Source organism: Mastigoproctus giganteus, chromosome 5 (genome assembly GCF_048544385.1).
Source record: "Mastigoproctus giganteus isolate SK-2022 chromosome 5, ASM4854438v1, whole genome shotgun sequence".
In the NCBI taxonomy this organism is placed as follows: Eukaryota; Metazoa; Arthropoda; class Arachnida; order Uropygi; family Thelyphonidae; genus Mastigoproctus; species Mastigoproctus giganteus.
In genome coordinates, this window is record NC_143579.1 from 56,200,396 (window position 1) to 56,221,547 (window position 21,152).

At 38.5% G+C, this 21,152-nt stretch overlaps 1 protein-coding gene across 1 annotated transcript in view; it reads right to left on the reverse strand.

The window, feature by feature from the left end:
- The window catches only part of LOC150085411 (attractin-like protein 1), a 310,470-nt gene extending 290,689 nt beyond the window's left edge, over positions 1 to 19,781 (reverse strand). Inside the window, exons 1-2 of the mRNA XM_090374560.1 lie at positions 19,531 to 19,781; positions 2,900 to 3,100 (exon numbers count right to left, since the gene is read on the reverse strand). Of these exons, the coding sequence (XP_090230686.1) occupies positions 2,900 to 3,100; positions 19,531 to 19,781 (452 nt within the window). The remainder of the gene's footprint in view (positions 1 to 2,899; positions 3,101 to 19,530) is intronic.
- Between the last annotated feature and the right edge of the window lie 1,371 nt (positions 19,782 to 21,152).

Genomic DNA, 21,152 nt, shown 5'->3' on the forward strand with positions numbered 1-21,152 from the left:
TTCTGTGGAGCAAAAATATCCTAACTAAAACAAAGAAACTTATATTTCAAACGATTGTACAAAGTTTCTATTGTATGGAGCGGAAACCTGGACATTGAATAGGCGAGCGGAAAACAAATTGCTCTCCACAGAAATGGATTTTTGGAGATGCTCGGCAGGAACTTCTAGAAGAGACAGAAAACGGAATGAAGACATAAGAGAAAAAATGGAAGTGAAAAAGACTATTATTGACACCATCAAAGAAAAGCATCTAACATGGTATGGACATGTAAAACGGATGCAAGAAAACAGATATCCAAAGGCTATCCTGGAATGGATACCTCCTGGAAGAAGGAGAAGAGGAAGACCTAGGAGGACATGGATGGATGGAGTACGGGAGTGCATGACAGCCCAAGGCTTAACCGACCAAGACACCTTGAACCGCACTTTATGGCGGGAAAAAATTCCTAACAAGAAATAACTTGTAGGCTGAGGAAACCCATTGTAAATGGAAACACTCCTCTTGAAGAAGAAGAAATGGAAAACAAAATGAAAAGTTTACCACATGCAAACTAATATTTAGTTGAACCGCCTCTGGCCCTGATGACAGCAGCACACCGTCGAGGCATTGACAAGATCAATTTCTGAAGATAATCAACTGATAGTTCATGCTTCCAAACACGAATTATGGCTTCCTGAAGTTCACGAAGGGTCTTTTCTTTCTGGCAACTGCAAATCACACACAATGTCAACAGTTCTCTATAGCATTCAAGGTCTAGGCAGTTTCTTGGCCAGCTAAGAGTTGTAATGGACAATTCTACCAACCATTTTTTCGCCTGTAACAAATGTAAACACATTACCGTCAAACCTCTAATGCAGAAATGAAGCTAAAGTAACTACAGAAGTGCCTACTTGCACTTTTTGCTTGATGACAAGGAGCAAAGTCATTCTGAAAGATGCAGTTACTTGGCAGGTTGAAATGGTCTCTAATGTTTAGCAGCAATTTGCCTTCAATATAGCCATGTATCCATTGGCATTTACGGAACCTTTTGTAAACTGCAGGTGACCTACTCCGTGATACAAAATGCATCCCCATATCATTTGGCTTGTAGGGAATTTCACTGTAGACACCATACAGCCTTGATGGTATTCTCCACCACGTGTACAGCAAATCGTTTGTCTCCCATCAGAGCCATGCAGGTTGAATTTCTTCTCACCAGAGAAAATAACTGACTTCCACTGTGCGGGGGATCCATTTGACATGCTCCTTACACCAAATTAATCAGGCCTTTTTCATTTTTTGTGTGAGGAAGGGCTTCCTCTTAGGACGATGGGCCAGAAGTCCATTTTTGAAGAGGTGTCTTCTGACCATTACTGCACCTGCTACCACTCCTGTATGTTCTTCCCATTCTCTTTTCAGCTCAGACGAAAAAGCTTTACAGTTTTTAAGGCATAAGCGCTTCAAAACATGGTTCTGTTTTGGTGTAGAGACTCGTTTGCATCCGGTTCCTTTTTTCCTATCAGTAGAACCAGTATGCTTGAGTTTGGAAAGAAATAGACTCATTGTCGACTGATTACAAGACACTATAAGCAATATGACGGGAAGAACATCCTTCCTCACGTAAAGCAACAATAGCACTCTTTCTTCGTGGCGTCAACTGCATGTAACTCGCCACCCTGACACAAGCAAGGAATGACTGCAACTCTTGCAGAGCGTGCTTATATAGCTGAAAGTAACAGCTGATGCAATATTATGTCATCACCTACGCGTGTCAATCTGATCTGATGCAATCTGTAAGAAATACTGCCATATACTTGTTATTCGGACAACAATTATAATTTTAAGGGGTGATTCACTTTCTTTGAACACCAGTGTGTCTACTAGGATATTACAAAATGTAAACAAACAACCGTAATGGATTTCACATATTTCTTTGTTATTCAACTGATCTAGATTAACTGTAGAGAATCCAGCTAATCCACAATGCAGATAATTATGAGTCTACTGTATGGTACTGACAAGTGTGTCATTAAGAGGGTAAACAAATTCTCTCGTCTGTTCCCATGATTAATGGGGGGGAGGCAGGGGCAATAACTGTAGTTCTATGGAGAGCTGAAGTGAACTGCATATACATATGAAAATGCATGGTTGGGAAAGCATGAGTAAAAAGAAAAAATAATAATGAACTAAAACACTGAGGTAAAATTCACCCTGCATATAATGTGCATAAACTTGAACAGAATCAATATTACTGAAATCTTATTGAAATCTTTTTAGTGGGTATATCAAATTACCATATGCAATTTAACTATCTTTTGACCATTTCTCTATTTTTAAGGGAAAAAATATTGATATTTATCAGATTTTGACAATAGAAAAGGCATGTTATTTTTAATATCTACCACATTTTATTCTCACTATTTGTAGCAACTTAATATTTCAAAATACTTGATTCTAATCAAAACATTATGGAGAGAATGTTTTGGTGTTTCACTTCTGTTTTGTTTTTATCCCATCAAGACACAAACCCCCCTTGTTTCAGATCACTCTTTCCCCCTCCCCTAATGAGTGGGTGACACCTGGTAATCCATAACGTCCTATTTGTACACCAATTCAGTATTAATATCACTGAGTTTCAATGCCACACTGCAAAAAACAAGTTCTTTTTGCTACAGTTTCATTGTTTTCCATTTCATATTTTTTTTTTTTTTTGTACTTCATGTTTTCTTTTTATATTCAATTCAGTTCATTATTCATAATAGCACAGATGCACATCTAATTTGAATTTTCAAAAATAATCAATCCTGAGCAATCTTCATTTTTGTACAATAAATCTGTTGTACTACAGTATCACTATTTTTTTTTTATGACACTGAGGCACCATAGATTTAAAATAAGATATCAATAAAATTACATTACCTATAAGCAGCAATCATTGGTGAAAACACTGAATCACCATCAAATACATATAAGTGGTCCCAGCTGCATTCAGTTTGAAAGTGTACTATCCGAAGTCTAATAGTAGAATTTTTTTGTCCACTATCAATAAGCCAAGTACACTGCATTTCAACTGAATAATTTCCAATTCCATCTGTGATATATCCCGATGGTTCTGTTAACCTAAAAGAATTAAAAGAAAATAACATAATTTGTAAATTTTTGATTTTAAATATGTAATTAGAGTACATATAAAAATGAGACCTGCTTTCTCTGCAGCAAACAAGCTTCTAACTATATATTCAGTTCATTCTAAATCTGATTAGCTACTATGAAGTAGTCAAAGTAAATGGATGCAAAAAAAAATTTTATATCATATACAGTCGGACCTCTATATAACGAAATCGATTGTTCCCTTGAAAAAATTCGTTATACAGAAATTTTGTTATAAAAAAATATGACCTTTTCAACAATGAAAAATACTGTACATTCAGAAATATAGTAAAAGATGGGAAAGAAGGAAGTGGGAATGAATAAATTTTCTAACATTTTAAAACAATTTATTAATGCATACATATTAAGAAATGACTACTTACATGATGCCCACAATTTATTAGTACACTTTTAAGAATTATGTCTAAAATATTTGGTTATTTTTTTTTGTACACTAGATTCTACTGTACACCGTTCATAAAAATGTTCGCATTTGTTTAAACTTTAAACACCCAGATATGTTTTATTAGCCCAGGTGCTCACATCTGGTGAGTATGGGCTTGGCACACCCAGGGTCCTGAGCTGGATATCATTCTTCTCTTTCTTGGTGAATCCCTTTTGACACTCACTCACTCACTCTCTCTCTCTCTCTCTCTCTCTCTCTCTCTCTCTCTCTCTCTCTCTCTCTCTCTCTCTCTCTCTCTCTCTCTCTCTCTCTCTCTCTCTCTCTCTCTCTCTCTCTCAGGGTAACTTGGGAATTTTTTTTTGGCTGGTGCAGCATAAGCTTCAGGCTTTCTTGCACCATATAGCTGCTAATAATAATAAAATGTTCATTTTCTTCCCACTGAAGACCTCGATGCAAAGTTTTCAAATGCTGCCTTCCATTTGTTTGGAAGGTTTAATATTGCCCTCATTTTCATCCAACTCATTGTCGATATTGCCACTAGTTCTTTAAATACTCTCCAAAATGTTGGAGTCACTCAGATATTCAGCTACTATGACATCATTATCAACTAAAATTTCGTAAAGAACAATTTCTCCACTGATCAAACCTCGCTTAGAACTCTTCCCAAGGTTTCTCAAAGTCTTCTAGTAGTTCATCCCTCTCATCTCTGTTAATTAGCATTTTAGCAAAACCTGCTTTTGCAAAACAATTATTAATTGTTGTTTCCACCACATCTTGACTCCACACTTTCGCCAACTCTGATATGCACATCCACAAATCTATAGGTTGGTTGGTTTCTATTCTCAGTATAATTTTTTTCAGTGAATGCCTTCAGTAGTGCATTTTCGAATTCTTGATAATGCCTTAGTCCATTGGCTGCAGTTAAGACGAATTATTCAGAAGGAAGAAAACAGGCTTCGCACTTGCAAGTTTCAAAATTACCGAGTGAAGGTGGGCAGGGCAGTTGTTGACAATCAACACGATTTTTTTCTGTTTTCTTTTGTCATCTTTCTATAAAAATTTAAAATCCAATGCTCAAAACTTTCATTTGTCATTCAAGGTTTTTTGTTGTAGTCCAGTGTGTGGGGGGTACGGTTGTTTATTGGCACATTAGCTGCTATGGCTGTAGTGTGCCTATTCATAGGAATATTAGAAAATAATTAACAATGAAGCCAGTTCAATTTAATTTCAGTTCTGACACCTAATCATAAAAGATTATACACTCCAATTTGTTTCAAAAAGCAGAAAAGTTTGTTAACATTTCCTCCTCTCCGAGGATATGATGTAATGTCAATGGTTCTCAAAGATTAGCCAGATTTTAAAGTACTGAAGCTCGTTGTTGTTGATAGTGTGGACAGACAATCAGAATATGTTTGACTGCTAGATGTTCTAAGCAGTGTGGACACTGAGGAGGATCATCGCCCATTAGTAGATGGAGGTGAGTCAGATGGGTGTGTCCTATTCTCATCCGTGTGAGTACCACTTCTTCCCGCCGCACTGTCTGATTGCTTGAGTGCCAGAACTATGGGTCTTGTTTCAACTGGAAAAGTTTATTATTCGTTTGGTTATGCCATAACTCTGTCTACTGTGCATGGCATGCTGCTTGAATTAAGATATTATAATCAGGCACTGGAATAGGGACAGAGGTTAGGTCTAAAGTTGATGGACTTTTGGCAGATATATCATCCACTTCATTCCCTTTTATGCCTGAATGTGCTGAAATCCAGCAAAACTTCACTAGTTGTTGACGATGATCAATCTGCAATAACAAACTCCTGATTGATTTTCATTAAAATATGGTGATTCTTTTGAGAGGGATTCTGCATTGCTTTAATTGAGCTGAGAGAGTCTGTGTAAACTATATTTTGCAGATGGGTGTAGAGTAAAATTTTCTAGAGCTAATTGTATTGCACACAGTTCTGCTGAAAAGTTGCTATACTCAGGTGGAAGAGAAGCCGATATGATAGTAGAGGAAAACACTGCTGCTGCTCCAACAGTTGAAAGAGATTTGGATCCATATATATCGGCAAGAAGTCAGCACAGGTTGGAATATGGCTAGCATGGAGTTGTACAGTCAGTGCCGGTAGACGATTCTTTCCCCATTGAAGAAAATAAGTACCACAGGTCAGTTGAGGCAAGGGGGTCTATGGTGGATGAGAGTAATTCTTTATCTGTTGCCTATTGTGGAGAGGAACATTCCAATTCTGTGATATTTCAAGGAGCCGTAGGCCAGCTGGTCGTATTTTACTTGGTTTATTTCTGTAGAGATTGAGTAGTGGTTGATTAAAAAGGTATGGCTGAATAGGATGTGAAGAGCAAGTCTGTATTTTGGCTGCATATTTAAATAATAGCATTTTTCTGTGGAGATGCAGAGGGGGCTCATGAGCTTCAATGTATAGACTGAGTTGGAGATGTCCTATATGCACCAATTGCAATCCACAGTGCATTATGTTGAATAGGATCCAGCCAGCGTAGCACACTCCTTTGGGCAGAATCATAAACTGGAGCACTATAATCTAAACGGGATCTAATCAGTGCTCTATATAAAAGCAGCAAAGTTGTATGATCTGCTCCCCAAGACAAGGCAGATAAAGCTCTTAGCATGTTGATCTTTTTAAGACAGGTAGTACGTATTATTTTAACATGCTCAAAGAAGTCCAGGATTAGCTTACTGTCCAGGATTAGTCCCAAGAATTTGATATTGCTGGCAATCGGAACGGTGGAATTTGAAATCTGAAGTTCAGGATCTGCATGTAATTTGCACTGACTGCAAAAGTGTATCACAACTGTTTTCTGTTGGGAAAGACGATATCCATTGAGCTCAGTCCACTTTTGTACTTTATTGTGGGATGTCTGCAATTGCCTTTTAATAGATCTCATGTTCTGAGAATGACAAGAAATAGAGAGATCAACAGCATAAAGGTACACCTCTACAGTATTTGGGTGTTCTTTTGTAATGGAATCAATTCTAAGGGAAACAGGGTTGCACTCAATACTGATCCTTGTGGTACTCCTTCCTGCGAAAATGTAGCAGAAAGGAAATTTTGATATCTGACCTGGAAAGATTGGCTCTTGAGGAAGTTCCTAATAAATATGGGCAGGTTGTCTCGTAGACCAAGAGTATGAAGGTCACTGAGAATGCCATACTGCCAAGTAGTATCGAATGCCTTCTCTATATCTATGGAGACCATAACAAGGTGTTTGTTTTTAACAAAGGCATTGCGAATTTCAGATTCAGATCATCAGATCTAAGGAGGACCTGTTTTGGCGAAAGCCATGTTGACAATTACTCAGTAGATGTTGAGTTTCAATGATCCAAATGAGTCGACTGTGGATCATTTTTTCAAGAATTTTACCAAGGCAACTTGACAGAGAGATTGGCCTTTAACTATTAGGATTGGAGGGATCATTTACAGGTTTCAAAAACACCAAAAATGTAGCATGGTGCCAAGAGGTTGGATAAATATTTTCCAGGAAGATCCGGTTAAAAAAGACTAGAAGCAATTGTAAGTTTTTGTCATTGAGATGCTGCAGCATGACATAATATATGCCATCTGGCCCAAGGGCACTGTTTCGTGTTGTTCTGATAGCCTGTAAAAGTTTACAATATTGAAGAGGCTGATTATATGGAAGTGATAGTGAGGTTCGAAAGTTGATAGGTCTCTGTTCGGTGGTGGCCTTAATTTTCTGGAATTTCGGAGTGTAGTTTGATGCAGCTGAGACATGAGCAAAGGTTTTGTCCAAGGTATTGGCTATATCTAGAGGAGCAGAGAGTTCTTGCCCATTGCAGGAAAGAATTGGGGAAGGAACAGTTGGAAACTTCCCAGAAAGCTGCCTAATTTTCTTCCATATTAGACTGGAGTCAAAGTTTCTATTGATAGTAGATGCAAACTGAGTCCAAGAATCTTTCTTGGCTTGCTTTTGAATGTAACATGCTTTTGCCCTTAGCTTCTTGTAACTAATTAGATTAGCTGCAGTTGGAGATCGATGGAATAAATTAAATGCTTTATTTTTTTTTCTTCCTTTGCTTTTGTGCACTCTTCGTTCCACCAGTAGTTGAAATGCCGTTGGGTCGGGGGATTTGATAATGGAATTGAGTACTTAGCTGCAACTAAAAGATGGGATGTGATATAATCAGTAACTTCATCTATGGGCTGTAGTTGAATAGTTTTTTTGTCAAGAGTGATTGCTGACTGAAATTTGGCCCAATTGGCTTTAAAAAATTTCCATTTCCTGCAGGGTTGGTATAATGGTGGTTGTGTAGTCATCAGATTACAAACAATTGGAAAATGATCACTACCCATGGGATCATCCAGAGCAGACCACTGCATGACTGAAAAGAGTATCGAGGAGCAAACTGATAGGTCAATTGGAGAAGTCTGTCCAGTAGGTAACTGTATGTGGGTGGGCGAGCCACTATTAAGAAGAGCGAGGTTTGGTTTGGTTTTTCCAGTAAACTTTCAATCAGTCGGCCGCGTGTCTAATTTAGATGATCCCATAAAGGATGGTAGCCATTGAAATCTGCTAGCAAGCAGACAGGGGAGTGTAGTCTTAAAAGTTCAAGGTCGTTATAAGAGTAAGTAATGTGCTAAGACTGTTCAGGAGAAGAACAATGCATATTGTAATTGGCTCGTTTCTAATTCTTCAGTTTCATTTTCTGCCAACACCAAAGATTGCAACAATTCTAAAGCAGTTATTAATCAGTCCAAACCAGAGTTTGAACAGGCTAAGAGTAGAAAACTTGCTTCTTGCCCTAATGGTAGCTGAGCATTCTGGTCTCTTGCCAAAACTATTGGCCACAACTTTTGCCCATCTCTTCTCCCACCTCTGTCAAAACCAGATGGTTCTGTTGTCACTTCAGCCAAGGATAAAGCTGACCTGCTAGCATCCCATTTTACTTCCAACTCATGTATTAATGATCTTGGTAAAACACCTCCCACCATTCCCAACATGCTCCATTCAATGCTTCCTGTGGTCTTCCGTCAAAAGGATGCCAGAAGGATTTTGACGAAATACCATCAGGACCTGGAGCTTTCTTAGCATCTTGATGCCAAGAAAGCTCCAGGTCCTGATGGTATTTCTCCACTTGTTCTCAAAACCTGTGCTCCTGAACTTACTCCTGTTCTTTGCCACCTTTTTTTTCACTTTCTTATCCCAAAGATGTTTTTCCTTCTGCTTGGAAATTTGCTCACATCCAGCCAGTTCCTAAAAAGGGTGACAAATCCCTCCCATCAAATTGTCGTCCCATTGCAATAACTTCTACTATTTCTAAAGTAATGGCGAAATCAATTAACCGCCAACTCTTAAACTACCTAGAAACATTCCGTCTGATCAACGATTGCCAGTATGGATTCCGTCAGAGTCGATCCACTGGTGATATTCTGGCCTATGTTACCCATTTATGGACAAATTCTATGGAAAAGTTCGGTGAAACACAAGCAGTTGCTCTTGACATCTCAAAGACTTCCGACCGTGTTTGGCATAAAGGTCTTCTAAACAAGCTTCCATTTATGGTTTTGGCACCTCCGTAGCCAGGTGGGCAGGAGCAGCAGTGCGTAGCACACGCTTCTTGATTAGACCGGGGTTCGAGCCCGTCACCACCAAATACAGAGGATGCGGAAAGGTCAGGGAACGACCACCGCATATCCCCGGAGCAATATGGCCTTAGTTGCTAATGCTCCTAAAAACCAAATAACAAACAAACCATTTATGATTTGCCAACTGTTTTTTGTAATTGGTTATCCAGTTTTCTCTCTGATCGCTCATTGAGGGTGATGGTAGATGGCTCTCTGTCTTCTAACTTCTCCACTAATGTCGGTATCCCCCAAGGTTCAGTTCTTTCCCCACACTCTTTTCCTTTTGTATATTAATGACCTTCTTCCATTGACTGGAAATCCTATCCATAGTTTTGCCGATGATAGCACAATACATTCTACTTTCCATTTTGAGAAACCTTGCCCTGCTCAATCAGCTTCAATTTCTCAAATATCTGCTACCAATCCCTTAAATGCCAATCTCCAGGTAATTCTCCAGTGGGGCAAACACAACTTAGTTGATTTCAATCCTTCTAAAACTCAGTCTTGTCTTATATCTCGCAAAAAGAATTCTTCTGCTCCTATGTTTATCTTTGGTGACATTCCGATTTCTAGGCAAAATGATATATCTCTTTTGGGGATTACCATGACTTCTAATCTCTCTTGGCACAAGCACATTACAAATATTGCTTCCTCTGCATCTAAAAAACTTGGTTTTCTCTTTCGCTCTCAGCGTTACTTTTCTTCCAAACAGCTGTTGACTCTGTACAAATCGCAAATCCGCCCTACCATGGAATATTGTTCCCACATCCGGGGCAGTGCCCCCAAAACCTCTCTCAGGCTTCTAGATTCCATTCAGAAGAAGGGCAGTTAGGCTAATTAATGATTCATCTCTAACAGAGTCTCTCCACTCGCTGTCTCATAGACATGCTGTTTCTGCTGCATGCCTTTTCTACAGATACTTCCATGGGTACTGTTCTTCTGAATTGCCTTCTATAATTCCCGCTCTCTCCTTCAAAACAGTCCGAACACATGCTGCCACCAGCCAACATCCATTTACTGTCCAACTTCAAACTCACAGAACCAACTTTTCACCTTCCTCGTTTATTCATTCAACTGCCGTTTTCTGGAACAACCTTCCTTCATATGTATTTCCTGAAAATTAGTCTACAGAAGTTCAAGTCTAATGTCAACAAATATCTTCTTTCATCTTCTCAACCTCCAACCCAAGCACGGTACTAAGTACTATAGATTCTAATACCTCTTGTGTTTGGGGTTTTCATAAAAAAAAAAAAAAAAAAAAAAAGTATGATTTGGTGGGAGATAAACTGAGACTAGTGTTAAAGCAATCTGAGTAATCAGCCACACAGCAACGGCTATTTTTGAGTTTTGAGAGTGATTTGCCTAGCCGGAATCTTTGAGCTAATCAAAATGGCTACACCACCACGAGCAGAATCTGATGTATTCCGATCTTGTCTATAGATTGAGTAGTTTTCTATGGAAATGGAGATTTGAGGAGGTAAACATGTTTCTTGCAGGCAGAAACCAACTGGAGAGTAGTGGTTAATTAAGCATTGAATGCTGTCAATGTTGCCACGAAAGCCTCTGCAATTCCACTGCAAAATATAAGGCATTACTTGAATTTAGAAGAAACTGTACCTGACTTGGCTGTCTTATGGCATTCAGACTTCGATTTGTCTCTTTTTGGAAAGGACGGGCGACCAGTGTCCATCTCTTCTTCTGCAAATATTTCCAGAATTGGACCTTCCTTTATGGATGAGTACTCTGCATCCATCGATGTGTCCTGAATAATCTTTTTTGAAGTTGAACTAGGATTATTTGAAGTAGCAGCATTCACTGGCAGAGTTTGAGATTTCGCTAGTATTGTGAGAGGCGTATTACTTACTTGGTCTGAGTGCTTAAGGGCAATGGACCGATGCTGAGGGAGGACAGCCCGAGCCCAGTCAGAGATTGATGTGTTTGTTAGAACAGTAATATCAGTTTGAGTGGCAATGGTTTGAAATTTTTTTGTAATATTGGCATAGGTACGCTTAGGTATACTGGGTGCAATTAATTTCCTTACCTCCTGATAACTAACTCTGTTTTCAACTTTACATTTCACAATTTTTTTCTCTGTTTTCCACCTCTCATATGTCTTAGAGTAGGCAGGATGGTTGCCTTTGCCGTTGGGACAGATCATTTCCTTCGCCGAGCAATCGCTTTGTATGTGATTAGAGGATCCACAGTTGGGACAAACTGGGTTCCCTCTGCATGTCGTTTGAGAGTGGCCATACTTTGGCATTTATAACATCTCAACGAATTGGGTATGAAAGGATGAGTGCGGCAAAGTAGATATCCTGCTTTTACTGATGAGGATAGGTTTGGACTGTTAAAGGTGAGAATGATATTTCTGGTAGGTGTGAGAATATTGTCTCTTTTGATCATAATTCTTTTTACAGCAATTACATTTTGTTCCTGAAGCTCTTCTTTAATTTCTTCCTCCATAACATTCATCAGGTCCCAACTAGACATTACACCCTTTAATGTATTTAGGGTTGCATGTGGAGTTACTTTAACTGGAATACCAGCAAAATTTGTCATTTTTAGCAGTTTTTCAGAATGCCTGCAGTTTAGAGTTTTAACAAGTAAGTCTCCTGATTGCAGTCTCTTAACAGTCTTGGGAGACCCTGCAATACTTTCCAAGTGTTTTTGGATTAGAAAAGGGGATAGCTTACTGAGAGGCTGTTCTGATAGTGAGTGCATTATTAAGAATCAGGTAAGTCTGTTGCTGAGGGATTGGTTTTCAACCTCTTTGGTTGTGACGAATCATGGTCATTTTCTGTCTCTGGCCGACAGCTTGGCGGCTCTAAAGATGAAACGTTTTGTTCCATGTTGGCTCCTTTTAGCCCCTGGCAGATGAACTTTTCTGCCAAGGCTACCGGCCCTGCCATGGGGAGGCAGAAGCAGTGCCTGGTGTGACCAAGCAAAATTAGTAGGAGTTAGCCTAATAAAATATGAAAAATAAAGAAAGGTTACTTTCCTTCCTTGCTCTCTACCAGCACTTTTGATAAACGAGCTGCTATTAAATAAAAGGATATATTAAGGAGAGAAACGTAAAAGATAACTATAATTCACCTTTTAGAAAATCACAGAGAAATCGCTCAGTCACAATCGTTTGGCACCAGGGGGCCTGTTGTAGTCCAACTCTAACGACTTTACTCCTTTGAAACATCGGATTGTTTACTTTTGCCTATTACCAAAAGCTTCAGTTTTTCATTTCCAGCCATATTTGCAACCAAGAGTGTAATTCTCTCCTTACTATTTTTACCACCTAAACATTTAAAAAATAGACATGTTTCATCAACGTTGAATATGTCTTTGGACTCTTAGTCCTCCATAATTTTTTTTCAAAACTGTTTCTTTCCAATGGGTATATAGTCTTCTTCGATTACAACTCCACTTTCATCGGAAATAACTTTTTCAAGTAAGCCATGGTGCTCTTTAAATCTGGTCCAGCCAACCAGAATTGGCTTGGAATGTTTTGTGTCCCAGAAATGATGCATACTCCATAGCCTTTTCTTTTAATAGCCCTGATATCGGCATGTTTTGGTCTCAAATCAACTTCATCCGCTTAAAAACTGCTTCATCTACACCTTCCCAAAGGCATAATTTCGCACGATTCTGACTAGGTCCCGTTTCCTTAAACAGTTTGAGAATCAAAACAGGATTTTTCAGAATGGTTGACACAAATTTTAATTTTAAAGCAATTTCTTTTTTTTTTTAGCTCCACAATCTACACTACTAAATACTTCCACTTTTTCACAGTACACTCCAAGGATTTTCTCTTAGACACTGTGAAGTTACTTGCACAGCAGTTAAAACAAAGCTGAAATTAGGGACCACTTATAGCTACCATGTAAACAGAGACAGGTGAAATTTAGTGAAAGTGTGGATGACTCATTTCTTCGAAACAACAGATGAATTTCTGAGATAAAGGAAAATCACTCTCTCCTAATTTTCTAATAGGATGCTTAAGGTAGAAAATAGGTTGACCTATTTAGAAAATAGGTTAAGGTAGAAAATAGGTTGAGCCAATGCTCGCATCGGGAATATGCCTTAATCTTTGCCAATGGCTGTGGACAGCTGACCAGCGGGACTTCTAGGCATAGTAGTGTATAAGTTGTATAGGTTTTACTTCTTTTTAGCCATTGCTGACCCACTGCTGGGCAAATGCCTCTCCCAAACTTCCATATTTTTCTGTCCCAAGTCATGGTTGGCCAGTTTCCTCCTGCAGGGTTTTACAGGCACCATTAAATTGAAAAATGTTTTAGCTCTTAATTTGTGGAATTAAAGCCATTAATCCCTTTAGCTATTAAAAGCTAAAGGGATTAATGCTTAATTCTTTTAGCTATTAATTTGTGCTTTCTACAGCATCAGCTTTTTGCCTGAAGGCCAGAGGATGCAAACAATGCGTAACCAGGTCTCTCGAAATCAGTTTGTTGTATGGAAATTTTCTTTGTTATACAGAAACTATTTTCAATGTAAATGACCAAGGGGAAATCAAAAAAGTTCACTATATGGAAGTTCGTTAAAAATAAGTCCAACTGTATTTAAAGTTCAGTAAAAATTTTGATTCTGTTCCACATGAATGACTGTGTACAAATTGTAAAAGTGTGGCATTAGGGGCAAGTTACTGCTATAGATAAAGGAACAGTTTAGGGGAAGGAGACTGAGTGATTAATATTGACCACTGCTCTTTATGGGCTAATGTTATCAACTGAGTAGCTCAGGATTGGCTGCTGAGCCCATTTTCAACACTGATTAATGATACTGATAAAGTCATATCAAGCTTAATGTCTGAGTTTGCTGATGATACAAAGGTGAGCAGGATGGTTAAGAGCAGTAATTAGGGCATACTACTCCACCAAGAACTGGATAAATTAGGCAGATGGGTTGAAAATGGCAGTTGAGGTTTAACATTTATACATGTAAAGTACTGCATTCGGGTAGTAATCCCAGAATAATTTACTAGTTAAGTGGTGCCACACTCGGGTAGTGGGACACAGAAAAGACGTGGGGTAACTGTACCATCTGACATGAAGCTCTGTGAGCAGTGCACATCGGCTGCTAGGATATCTCATACAGGTTCTGTTAACCCTATGCTGCTGCTGCTAAAGTGGCATCTGATAGACATTTTTTTTTTTTAAATTTCCATATTTTTTAAATTTATAAATGAAATAAATTCCTACTGTATACCTTTCCCCACAAATATTCTCTAAATGATTTCTCAATATTTTCTGTTTTCATTTTCATATACTATGACGTAACAGTATCAAAAGTATCAGTATCAACAGTATCACTTTCTTAAAATCCAAGTATATGATATCAAAATTATTTTTTGCATCCTGTTCCTTTGTGACATCATAGTATCCAATCAAATTTGTCAGACAAGACCTCCCCTAACAAACCCATGCTGTGTCTGAACTATAACTGCAGTCTTGTCTAGATGATCCGGCAGCACTTCTTTAAGGAGTGACTCCATTAACTAACAGTACAGCAGTTACACTAACAGGTCTGTAATTAATTGTGTCACCCTTTGATCCCCTTTATGAATCAGTGACACCTTTGCACATCTCCAGTCCATGTGGACTTCCCGAGTCCAAGGAAGCTTTCATAATTATGGGTAAGGGTTTGCTTACTTCCTTTGCTGCCTTCTTTAATATAACTGGATAGATCACAAGTGCCTTTCTTGTGTAAAACTTCAACAATTTCTCCTCCACTTTACTCTGAGCAATTATAAAATCATTTAGCTTCCTGCTAGAGTTCGATAAGCTTCTGTTCTAAACTTCCATATGGACTTCCTCATGTTGTAGTAGTAGTACTGGCATGTGATGCAAGAAAGCAAGTGTATGAGCTTATGCAGCATCAGCCAAAAAAAAAAAAAAAATTACAAAACAACTTCCACAACGACAGATGGAAGTTTGTTCCAGCAATTAACCACCCGCTGGCTAAAGGCAAATTTCCACACATCTATTCTACATCTGTCCTTCCCCAATTTCAATTTATGCCCCCTTAGGTTTGTAATCTGAACAAGTGGAAAAATCCCATCAGAATTCAGTGTGCTCAACAAATTCAAGGCCTTATACACCGCAATCAGATCACCTCGCAGGTGCCTAGTCTCCAGCTGCTGCTGCAATTTGCAGAACTTAAGCCTCTCCTGGTAAGAGGATCCCTTCATTCCCCTCACCAATCTTGTTGCCCTTCTCTGTACATGCTCAAGTAAATCTACATCCTTCCTAAAATGAGGCCTCCAGACCTGCACGCAGTACTCAAGGCATGGCCTGACCATTGCCTTATACAAAGGACAATCACCTCCTTTTCCCTGCTAGCAAAATTCCTGTATATCACTGACAACACCCCATGACCTGCCCTAGAAGCCTGTCTGCTGTTGTTATGTTTGTTTGTTATTTTGGTTTTTAGGAGCATTAGCAACTAAGGCCATATTGCTGGGGAAATATGTGCTATGAGTATGCGGTGGTCATTCCCTGACCTTTCCGCATCCTCCGTATTTGGTGGTGACGGGCTCGAACTCCGGTCTAATCAAGAAGCGTGCTACACACAAGCCTGTCTGCATTGCTCAGAAAACTTCATATCTGACTGCACAATTACTCCCAGGTCTTTTTCAATTTCTACCACCTTAAGTGTAGTACCACACAATTGATACGTTTCTCTGGGGTTACTTCTACCGACATGCAGTATTTTGCATTTTTCAACGTTAAATTTCAGTTGCCCCTTCTCAGCCCATCTGCCCAAATTTTCTAGATCTTGTTGCAGTAACACACTGTCATTAACAACCCTGCCAACCTTTGTATCATCTGCAAACTTCGACATTAAGCCTGATATACCTTCATCAATATCATTGATAAATATACAAAACAACAGTGGACCCAACACCGAACCCTGTGGGACTCCACTAATAACATTAGTCCACGAAGGGCAGCACCCATTGATTACAACCCTCTGTCTTCTACCAGTCAACCATCCTTTTATCCACTGTAGCAACTTACCCTTAATACCATTCTTCTTCAATTTATACAGTAGTCTTCCATGGGCAACAGTGTCAAAAGCTTTCCTTAAATCCAAGTATATGATATCAAAATTATTTTTTGCATCCAGTTCCTTTGTAACCACATCATAATAACCAATCAAATTTGTCAGACAAGACTTGCCCTTAACAAACCCATGCTGTGTCTGAATTATTGCTGCAGTCTTGTCTAGATGATCCTGCAATGCATCTTTAACCAGTGACTCCATTATTTTACCCAGAACAGAAGTTAAACTAACTGGTCTGTAATTACTCGTGTCACCCTTCGATCCCCCTTTGTGAATTGGGGGACACATTTGCACATCTCCAGTCCGTGGGACCTCCCCTGAGTCCAAGGATTCTCTCATAATTATGGCTAAGGGTTTGCTTACTTCCTTTGCCGCCTCCTTTAATATAACTGGATAGATCCCATCCACTCCAGGTGCCTTTATGTTTAACTTCAACAAGTTCTTCTCCACTTTGTTCTCAGTTATTACAAAATCATTAAGCACCCTGTTACAATTTGATAACCTTGTGGCATTTTCAAACCTTAATAACTCCTCATGTTTGAATGTAGATGCAAAATACTCATTCAGTTTGAATGTTTGCATTGAACTGCACTTAACAGCGTATCCCTAATGTATCTACCTGTCTGATTTATATCACATGGTATTAACATGTGATGCTGTTACTGAAGGAATGCTCCATTTCATGAAAGGAGTAAATGTGCCTAATAAAGTTGCTACTGAATGTATCCATTTACACAATTGTTAGTTCCCTTATCTCTACATTTCCAATCACTATGTATTTCCATTGGTATCCCTTCAAATCCAACCAACCTTTTCCTTTCTTTATTTCCCTTAATGCAGCTGTAATTTCTGTTTCAATTACCACTGCACACAATCCATCCTAACTTAACCCACATTAATCTTTAATCTCTACTTTAATTGCTGCCTTTCTTTCTCTCCCTTCCTCAATCATATAAATCCTTTACATATTCAGTATAACATCTTTTCCTTTTAATAATCCTCCCATCACCATCCTTAATTAAATTCCACCTTGGTCCATTCTTAAATTCATGTTTTAAAAACTTTACCCTTTCAAATATTAAATCATATCTTCCCATTTTTCCATAGTCCCCATTTCCCTACTGCTCCCTTAGTCATTCTCCTCTTGCTTCATCTGTTCCTTTCAAACTATTATTATACTCTACATTTTCTCTTTCCTTCTGCTGTGTTCACATTCTTCTTTCGTCAATTTCTCTTCTTTTCACCATAACTCATAGTTTTCATTTCAATTTCCTTTTCTTACATCCTATTACTTTCTCACTGATCTCAGTAACCCTATTCATTATTTTAATCCAATTCTAAGTGACATCTTCACTTTTGACCTCACTTCTGAATCTCATTTCAACCTTCCTAGCAAAATTTTCCTTCTCCATATTCCATTTATTATCTCTTTCCCTTCTCAATTTTCTTAAAGTTTATTCTTAGATATATAATTACTATACTGTAAGTGCTATCAATAAAGATTTGGGTATCATCTGGGACATAAAGATGTCCCAGATGATACCCAACATAAAGATTTGGGTATCATCTGGGACAAAGACCTCACCTTCTTGCCTCACTTTAATGCCACTCGAACGAAAACATATTCGGCTTTATGGGCAGTAAAACAAGAGATCTCCAACTTCCATAACCCGGACCTTATCATCAAATACATTCTTCGTTGCATTTTCCCAATTCCATTATATGCCTCGACTATATGGTCCTCAGCACCCTCATCATACCAAGCCAGGTTCCTCTCCCTGGAATTCTGGATCTTGAAATGGCTAAATAGGGTTGCCGGGCTAACACCTACAATCTCAAAATCTGTTCTGGTCACCAATCTTAATACGCTTCCTTGGAGGTATCTCATCATCTCTAGGAACCTTCTTACCCTCTCTCAGCTTCTATCCGGAAAACTGAAGTCACCCGATATTTGGGATATCATCGCCAGACCGTCCGACAGGAGAAGATGCCAGTCCAACACCTCCCCATACAGATCGAAGCTGCGTAGCATGTCCTCCCTGGACAACATGTTTCCACACAACTCCTTCCAAATATTTAACAGATTAGCCATAGACGCTGAGAAACTTTGCAAGGACAGAACCTACAGATCTTCCATTCTTGCAGACATGTATGCCTTAGTCATGCTCTAGGTGGACTCTCTGTGATACCGCAATATCCACGCTTCGATGTATCCGGATGCACTTTTATTTGTTGTAACTTTATGTTTTTGTACTTGTTGTAACTTTATGTTTTTGTATCTTCACCAGTGGCTGTTTAAGGCCGTATATTGTATCTGGCTCTGTATGCAATGCATATGTCTGTATTTTATGTTTTTCTCTGTATATAACTCATGTCCTCTAGCTGTAGCTGTAAAAGGACATTTCTTCGGAAATAAATTGATATTAATAATAATAATAATAATATCAAGTTATCCTGGATATGCATACTGATTTTTCACAATTTATATACCACCTTTCTCTTACCATTATATAATCTACTGTCTTTTCTCATCCCCTGGCATTTTCCAAGTATAATGCCTCCAATGACTTAATCTATTTACCATTACCACCAATTTATTTCTCCTCCCAAATTCCATCATTTCTCCCCTCTCTCTCATTCCTCTTTCATAGTCTCCCACTAATGAGAGCTTTCATCAATCGTGTGTATATTTATTGTTAAGATTAAATAGTTTGGTGTATCCACTCGACTTTGGTATCCTCCCCTTTGCTGTGCTGCTGGGGTGGTCACTTGCCATGTCACTAGTAAAGACTGGACAATCCCAGCTGTTATTCTTTTATAGTCCTTTAAGAACAGTAATGTGTCATAGATTTTCTAAGAGGAGGGACAGTAACATTGTGGATTGAAAATTCCCAAAATGCCTTGAAAACTGAATACTGGTAGCTCAAGAGGAATTCCAATGTAAGAGTGAATGCTTTAATTCAATTATAAATTGTATGTGGCAGCTATCATTTGAACAGCGACAGAAAAATCGGCACTGAAATCTGATCATCATGACTGAAAGAACTGAACATGAAAGTTCTAAATCATTTTTCAATTTTTATACAAAACTTTTTTCGGCTGATTGATTTTTTTAAAAAATCGAAGGACTTTTATCCAGTATTACACCCCAGATGCTTTATGTAATTATAACTATCATTTGGTTACTACAAAACATGCATGCCACTCACAACATATCATCATTATACTACTACTGCATTTCAGAATTATGCATGTACTACAGTGGACAAAATTAAATTAATAAACCCATGTAAATGAAACAACCCTACCTTACTCTTCCCCCACACAAATGACAAGCAGCACCTTGCCAGCCGCGCTCGCATGCACAACGTGCATCCTTACAAGTTCCGTGGATGCACTGGATATCATTGCAAGACGTAGACGACCCTGAAGCGGCCACAATAATAGTATGCTTACAGCACAAATAAAAACTAAAAATAATTAAGAACACTTCAATAAATTGCACAATACACTTCCTATGTTTACATATATGCAAAGAGTTATGCATAAATTGATCCATCATCGAACTGCCATTTCGCTTTAAAAAAAGTTCCCCCACCAAACCACACTAATTCTACCAGCCGTAAGATTTTACAGGAGTTCGTGAACTCGGGGGAATGTAAACAACTAGAGGTCGCCATAGTACGGGCCATTTATACAAAATGCCATAAATATTCTTTATGTAAGGGGATGTCAGAAGTAATCAAACTCTAACAGGGAGCTAAACGATTTTGTGATAACTAAGAAGAATATTGAAGAGAAATTGTTGTAGCTAAACATAAAAGAGCACCTAGGGTGGATGAGATCTATCCATTTATATTAAGTGAGGCAGCAAAGGAGGCAAGTAATAATAAGGGCCCTTTGGATTCAGGGGATGATTCTATGAACTGGAGGTCTGTGATTGTAACCCCAGTTCACAAAGGGAGATCAAAATGTGACATTAGTAATTACAGACCTGTTAGTTTAAATTCTGCCTGAGAGGAAATATTGGAGTCACTGATTAAAGAAGTATTAGTACTAGTAGTAGTAGTAGTAGTAGTAGTAGTTGTAGTAGTGGCATGTGATGCAAGAAAGCAAGTGTATGAGCTTATGCAGCATCAGCCAAAAAAAAAAAAAAAATCACACAAACATTCCCTCTAAATATTTGTCTAGTTCCTCCTTAAATTAATTTAACCTATCAACTTCCACAACGACAGATGGAAGTTTGTTCGAGCAATTAACCACCCGCTGACTAAAGGCAAATTTCCGCACATCTATTCTACATCCATCTTTCCTTAATTTAAATTTATGCTCCCTCAGGTTCATAATCTTAACAAGTCCACGAAGAGCAGAAGGATCCCATCAGAATTCAGCGTGCTCAACCCATTCAAGGCCTTATACACTTCAATCAGATCACCGCGCAGGTGCCTAGTCTCCAGCCACTGCAATTTGCAGAACTTAAGCCTCTCTTAGTAAGAGGATCACTTCATTCCCCTCACCATGAAGTCATGCAGGACTTCCATGTCATGCAGACAGGAATGCAGTCATAGCATGGATTTGTTATAAGGCGATTTTATCTGAACAAAAGGACTGGATGTCAAAAATAATTTCCATATTATATAGTTGGATTTCAAGAAAGCTTTTCATACTGTGGCACATAAAAGGTTGCTGTACAAATTGGAGCAGTGTGACATTAAGTTACTGCTATAGATAAAGGAATGGCTCAATGGAAGGAGACAGAGGGTAGTTATTAATGGGCATGGACTCTTCGTGGACTAATGTTATTAATAAAGTCCCCAAGGTCTAGTGCTGGGTCCATTGTTGTTTTTCATGTTTAATGTTATTTATTGTTATATCGTGTTTAATGTCTAAGTTTAAAGCTGATAAAAAAGGTTGGCAGGATGGTTAATGA